Source organism: Rissa tridactyla, chromosome 2, assembly GCF_028500815.1.
Source record: "Rissa tridactyla isolate bRisTri1 chromosome 2, bRisTri1.patW.cur.20221130, whole genome shotgun sequence".
NCBI classification, from domain to species: Eukaryota; Metazoa; Chordata; class Aves; order Charadriiformes; family Laridae; genus Rissa; species Rissa tridactyla.
In genome coordinates this window covers 101,869,799-101,876,367 of record NC_071467.1, presented here as the reverse complement: position 1 = coordinate 101,876,367, position 6,569 = coordinate 101,869,799, and the positions used below count along the sequence as shown (strand labels likewise).

Below are 6,569 nucleotides of genomic sequence, written 5' to 3'. Positions count from 1 at the left end.
ACGGGTTGTCATCCAGAGGGACCTGGACAAGCCAGAGAGGTGGGCCTGAGCGAACCTCATGAAATTCAAGAAGGCCGAGTGCAAGGTCCTGCACTTGGGTCGGGACAATCCTCCTTATCAATACAGGCTGGGGGTTGATGTGATAGAGCAGCCCTGCGGAAAAGGACTTGGGGGTCTTGGTTGATGAAAAGCTGAACATGAGCCAACGATGTGCACTTGCAGCCCAGAAGGCCAATCCCATCCTGGGCCGCATCAAAAGAAGCGTGGCCAGCAGGTCGAGAGAGGTGATTCTCCCCCTCTACTCTGCTCTCGTGAGACCCCACCTGGAGTACTGCCATTTAACCACAAAATTTAACACACCAAATGAGCGTTTAATTTCTACTTGGGGCTTTCATCAGGAAGTGAAAATCTAATCATGGATTTTCAAAGCATCTTATCAACACTGGGGATCCCTCCCGCAACAGAGAACGTGAGGTTGGCTGAGCCCAGCCTAAACAGAACCCAGCAGCCGCGCAGTGCTGGGAAAGGTCTTGCGCATCCCCATGCACTTCTCCTGGTCGATGAAGAGCGAGTTCGCTTTGATGGCCAGGTCATGCTGCAAGACCGACTTGGCACGAGCCAGCATTTGCAGGGTGTCCTCAGTGTCTCTCAGACGCTGCTGAAGGCTCTGGACCGTCTCATCAATTTTGTGGACCTCGTTGACAAGGCTGGAAAACAGTAAGGAACCCTGATTAACGGTCCCATCACGTGGGTGGTTTCGAGCCTGGTCCTGCTGAAGGGCGTCTTGGGCACAGGATCCTTTGTGCCCAGCCTCCTTTGTGGGTGCAGAGCTCTCCCAGCACCCAAAGGCTGGGATACCTGCTCATTCCTTTTGATTAGAGCAGAGCCCTTCTGGCAGGACTATTTAGGAAAAAAATCCCATGACTAGTTTTGTCATCCAGTGATGCTCCTGAGTGCTACTACCCGGGACTCCTCAAGGACCCTGCCGGCCCCGTGCTCCTGCCTTACCGGAGCTGGGCAGTGTCCCGGCACAGCTCCATGTTTGGTCTCCGTGTGCGCTCTTCCAGCCGGGTCTGAGCCACTTTGAACGGAGGTCCTTGGTCCCTCATGGCTTTTTGGATGGCTTCCATGTTCATCTCCATTTGGAAGATTTCCCGCAGCGTCTGCCGTAAAAAAGAAACACACAGATGAATGAAAAAATACCTTCTCAAGTGACAACATAATTTCCTTTTTCGCCTGTCTGTCTGCAGAAAAAACAAGCCTGTCTTTGCTGGTGCTGTCACGTCAGAGGAGGTGTTGGAGCAGTGATGGACACAGTGAGTTACCAGCTTCCCAAAGCTACTGCTTGCAGAAACTGATCATCCATCAATAGCAACTCAGAGAGGGAAGGTTTTTCAGGCATGAAAAATTTTCATTTTTCACTGAAGGACGTGGCACCAGCCCGCAACGCTGCCAGCCCAGTCTCCACTCAGTGAATCAATACGGTGTGGAGCACTTTTCAGGAGGCTTTCCATGAGACCCACTGGTCCGAGCCAGGTGTCCGTCACTGATCTCCACTTCCTCTGCTTGGCAGAGCAAGCACACGGATACCCGTGCAGCAACCACAGAGCACTGAGAGTGAAAGCACGTCCTTGGGGGAGAAGCAAGCCTGCGAACCCCCCGGCAGGCAGCCCAGCAGAGGCCCAGCAAAGACTCTCTGCAGGGCAGCCAGCGCTTCTGAAGTAACTCCCAGGAGATGCAACCAGCGGTGGCCTTTTCTGCTGGAAATCCCTGTGCTGCCAGGCTGCCAGCTAGGATGCGCTAGCAAAAGACAGGATCCCTTGAGATGAAATCACAGTGCCAGCTCCTCCTGCTCCAAGAAGAAAGTCCCCAGGACTTGGAGTTTCTAACAGAAAATGACACTATAACCAGCTTCCTGCGGCCACCGTTCCTCTCCTTGGGCCAGGTCTGCGTGGAGGGTCCTGCTTCGGAGGTGTCCCTGGGAAGTGACAGTGTCACACCCAAAGGGAGGGGTTCAGGCTACCTTGGCCAGGTGGGTCTGAATCTTGCGCTTGGCGTCGGCTGTCTCGGCGATGCGGCTGGTGAAGGCGACGTTCACCCTGTTGAACTGGCACCGCATCTCGTTGGCCGTCACCTCCAGCAGGTTCCTGGTGTTGTCCCGCAGCTTGGCAGAGGCCGCCCGTTCGCTCTGGGAGCGGAGGATGTTGCCATCCGTGAATTTGACCCAGGACTCCGGCACCGAGATCCTGGGAGGAAGGCGAGGCCCCTGGTAAGCCCCTGCTGCTGAAGCTGGACGTGGGCAGGCAAGGACCCTGCCAGCGAGCAGCGTGGGTCAAATGTAGCTTTAATCTACGCTTTTATTTTGACCATAGGTCGTGTTTTAGCCCCAGCCGGCAGCTAGGACCATGCAGCCACTCGTGCAGTTCTCCCCCTTTCCTCCAGAAGGGCAAGGAGAAGAAGGAGAATAGGAGGGGAAAGGGAAGGGAAAACTTGTGTGTGGAGATAAAAGACAGTTAAGTAGAAGAACAATAACAGAAAGGAAAAGAACAGCAACAATAGAATAAGAATGAGAATAATAATGATGATAATAATAATGAGCAGAGAGAAATGGCCCCTCTGAAGCCGGTGTCTCCAGGCAGGATGGACCTGCCTTTACAGTGGACTGGGGACCAGCAGCTCCCTGCCAGGGAAAGGCACCGCGCATCCCCGGGACAGCTTGCTGCTCGCGTGCCACCCAGCGTGCACTCACGTGGCATCGACCCGCTCCACCCCTCGGTAGTAGCTGATGCCGTGGGAGGTGTTCCTCAGGTGGTGGCACTTGTCATCGATGCGGTGGGCCGCCTGCTTGTTGGCCAGGTCTCTCTCCAGCTCGTGCTGGGCCACCCTGTTGGACCTTCAACATGCAAACAACAGCCATCGGTGGGGATGTACGGGTGGAACGGCTTCCTCCCCGTTCCACTTCCCCGCAGCTCCCGCCCGGGCAGCTCTGTCCTCCCATGAGCATCACCGCCCGCTTCCCATGGAGCCTGCGTGGGTTTTACAGCTGCGGGGTGTGGGTAGAGGTCGGGGTCTGCTGGGGGTTCACATCCCAACTGCAAAGGCCCATCAGCCCTACGGCATGAGATAAGGAGCTTCTCCTTACGTGAGCTGGGCTTTTGCCTTATCCAGGTACCCCTGCATCCTCTCCTGGCACGACCTGATGACATCCACTTCCTGGGCAAAGGCAAAACATGTAATGATGTCATCTCTTTTATTAGACCAACTAAGAGAGCTGCTGCATGGGGGAACACCGTTCCCTGGCCCAGCGGGTTTTGGGGGTTGGAAAGGTTGAGCACCTCACCAGCAGTAAGGAGCCAGGTAGGGAACAAGGCTGCAAAGCCTCCTCGGGGCAGTTTAGGTAAAAATAGCTTTCACACATGATCTGAGTTGCCAAGCTTACTGTGAAGAGCTGTTTCTCCACGTCATCATGGACGAGGTCAATGCCCATCCTCTTCTCCCGCTGAAGCAAGCACTCCTGAGCGACCTGTTGGGGACATGCCATGACTGTTGGCTGCAGGGGCAGGGTTCTCTAGAGGGATAGTCCCCATCTCAAGATGGGACAAAAACGGAAGAAAAAAGTGCCCCGGGCAGCTGGTTTAGCTGACAATGAGCAGCCGAGCTGCAACATCAGTGTTAAAGCAACGTGAGGGAGCACACGTGTCCCTGGTGCAACCGCAGCTGAATGCAGGGCCCTGTGTCAGCCTTGATGCTGACCTCGCCAGAGCCTTGTAGCAAGACCTGAGCTTGTGTCTCCCAAACCAGGATTTTGGATGAGCTGCTTATAAAAATAGTGGGTTCTGATGGGCTCAGAATGTGCTGATAGGAGATGCAGCAGATGGCAAGGGATTTGTTGATCACTAACTAATGGTCTCTTCCTAAAAGCTTTCTAGATGTTACGGAGCTGCAGTGAAACTTAACTGGACGTCTGAGTGGCTGCAGATGTTTCAGCAGTGGGCTACAGCTTGCAGGCCACTGCACAGGGTGCTTACCTGGAGAGGGGCCTCCGTCTCGGCCAAGGCTCTCTCCAGCCTTTTCTTCAAGTCCGTGAGGGCGTTGGTCTCCCCGATCATCTCACCCAGCTCACGGCAGAGCTCCGATTTCCAAAATCCAATATCATGGACACGAACTCCCAGGTTTTTGGTGCTTTCTCCTTGTGTTTTCTCTGTCTGCTGATATTTATCCTGAATCATGCGGGAGGTATCAACTCTCAGACGCTCCGCGTTGTGCTGGCAAGTTTCTGACTCTCTGTAGTTGGTCAGGTTGGACCTGTGCCAGTCCTCAGGGGTGTACCGGGTGATGAAGGTTGTTCTGTTGGCAATGACAGGAAGCTTCTTGCTGGCGGTCATCCCCTGGGAACTTTTGGAAAAGGGAGCCAAAGTTGGGTTGATGGCAGCTGGTTTGTAGTAGGTGCTGGGCATCCAGGGGAGGCCGGAGCTCTGAGGCAGCGGGTAGTAAGGAAAACGGGCCTTATAGCTTGAAGCCATGGCACTGATGGCAGGCAGAAACTTGCTAGGTGTTGATCGTGGATGGGCGTACGTTGCCGTTAAGGGAGATCGAACAGGCTGCATTCTTGAACACTGCTCTTCAGGTACGTGTCCTGCACAGAGGAGCAGAGAGAAGACAACCGCACTCAGTAAGCTCCTGCACTTGCCTTCCTTCTTACAGCAACACGTGCAACTTGGAACACAAACAGCGATGCACACAGCACCTACACATTGCCTGCACAGGCCTAAAACTCTTGTAAGCAAATCCCTTCTGACAGCGTCCCAAGCATTTGTATGGATGCTCTTTCTAGAGAAAGATCTGACTTTGTTGCTCATATCTCGCATCAGGTCTTGAAATGGGGAAAAAAACAATCATGGCTGCTCAAGAGAGTGACAGATATTGTGCCCTCATTTTCCTTCAGTCTGTCAGTCCCGTGAAACTGTAGCTGCTGATTCTCTGCTGTTCATCTGCTTCTTTTGGCTGGGTTTGGTATCTGCTGATCTTCTAGTACTCCACATGACATTTTCTCTTTCAAAGTGCCATTACCAGCCCCAAGAGCTGCGTCCCTTTGGACACACAGCTGCTACCAGCCCAGCGCGATTTGTGGGTGAGGGACTCCATCCTCATCCCTCCATATTCACTTGCATTAAATGCTCAAGTGAGCAGTCTGCAGGTGAGCAGAGCTTTGCAGGACTATATCCAAATTTGAACACACACACACACACACCCCCCGTCCCCTCCCCCGGAATCTATTTCAGCCTCAAAAGAACAGCCATCTCTGTCTTGCAAAAGAAGAAAAATGTCCATGGCTCACCTGATGTAAAATCACTGCGCTTGGAAAGGAGATATCCCACCAAGTCCTTTCAGAGGGCTTTGTAAACACCAGCCTTGCAGTAGCCCTAGGAGGAATGGCCACACGTGAAGATTTTGATACCAAGAACTGTGGGTGCTATTGCTCTTTTCAGATTGAGGTTATCAGTCAGTTGTTATCAGAAACATAATGCAGAGGGCCACCAACTGCACCTAACACACCGAATGTGAGGACAAACACTCAGGAGGGTAAGTTATGCTCGGTGGGAAGCTCTTGTAAGGTTGCAAGTGTCACCCATGGGCAGGAATAAGTCCCTGTGGCTGCCGTAGCCAGCTGGACGTGCCCTTCTCCTAACACCATCCCATCCCCACTGCTCCCAGCCTGGCTCAGAGCCCCAGTGAAAGATTAGGACATAAGATCCCTGGATGGGAGTGGGGTAGGACATAAAACTTGCGCTCAATCCTATTCGTAACAGCACGAAAGCCACTCCATTCCTTTAAAAATGGCGTGTTTGCAGGGAATAAACCTGCCCGTAACAGTTTGATGCATTCAGAAGAACACTGTCTCCAAATGCAGCTACTAAATAAATGAACAGCGAATGCAGGAGAATAACGGGTCCTTTAGTTAGGGCAAATCCCAGGAAAATCAGGATGAGTCAGAGGGCACAAGTGCACAGCCTGCAGCTGGGAAATCACTGAACTTTGAGGACTCCAGTTACAAGCCTTGCCCAGTTTTGGCCATGCTGGCATGGGCTGCCCCGGGGCCTGACTTGAGAGCAGCAGCAGAGCCGCGGGCACCGAGTCTCGCCCCAGGATCCAGCCTGGCCGAAGAGGCTGTGGGACAGGCAGCGGGAAACTCTCACCCTCCAAAGAAAGCTAAAAAGCTTTCACAATCACGACCCTGCGAGCCAGTTTGGCAGAACTGAGGGAGAAATGTCTGTGCTCAGGTCCAACAAAGACCACTGTGAGTGCCAGTTCCCTTTTGTTTAGGAAAGAGAGGAAAACCCCTTGGGAATGGACCACAGTCACCTTTCCCTGCATTTCCAGCTGAAGTAAAAGCCCCTGCATCCCTCTGGGGATAAGCCATCCCAGGGTGACACTTTCTGCCACCCCTGAACACAGACACACGATGGGAGCCCCCGACCACCTACTTTGGGTACGTCTGGGCAACAGAAGAGGTACTGGGGAGCATTAGGAGAAATGCTTGGTTTTTCAGTCCTCCCCTCCCAGCCAAA

The 6,569-nt window shown here is 53.3% G+C and overlaps 1 protein-coding gene across 1 annotated transcript; it reads right to left on the bottom strand.

Annotated features, from left to right (window-relative positions):
• Positions 1-490: 490 nt before the first annotated feature.
• Positions 491-4,607, bottom strand: LOC128906125 (tektin-3-like). The gene is made up of 7 exons (XM_054192987.1): positions 4,029-4,607; positions 3,440-3,523; positions 3,143-3,213; positions 2,750-2,893; positions 2,024-2,246; positions 1,009-1,163; positions 491-707 (listed from the first exon to the last, which is right to left on the bottom strand). Exons 1-7 carry the CDS (start codon positions 4,605-4,607, stop codon positions 491-493), a joined length of 1,473 nt encoding a protein of 490 aa, XP_054048962.1.
• Positions 4,608-6,569: the final 1,962 nt, after the last annotated feature.

Excerpts from the sequence above, each read along its gene's own strand:
- LOC128906125 (XM_054192987.1), bottom strand. The coding sequence starts at position 4,607 with ATGCAGCCTGTTCGATCTCCCTTAACGGCAACGTACGCCCATCCACGA. Across the intron at positions 3,524-4,028 it reads AGACGGAGGCCCCTCTCCAG|GTCGCTCAGGAGTGCTTGCT; the intron begins GTAAGCACCCTG and ends TGTCCCCAACAG. Across the intron at positions 2,894-3,142 it reads AAGGCAAAAGCCCAGCTCAC|GTCCAACAGGGTGGCCCAGC; the intron begins GTAAGGAGAAGC and ends TGCATGTTGAAG.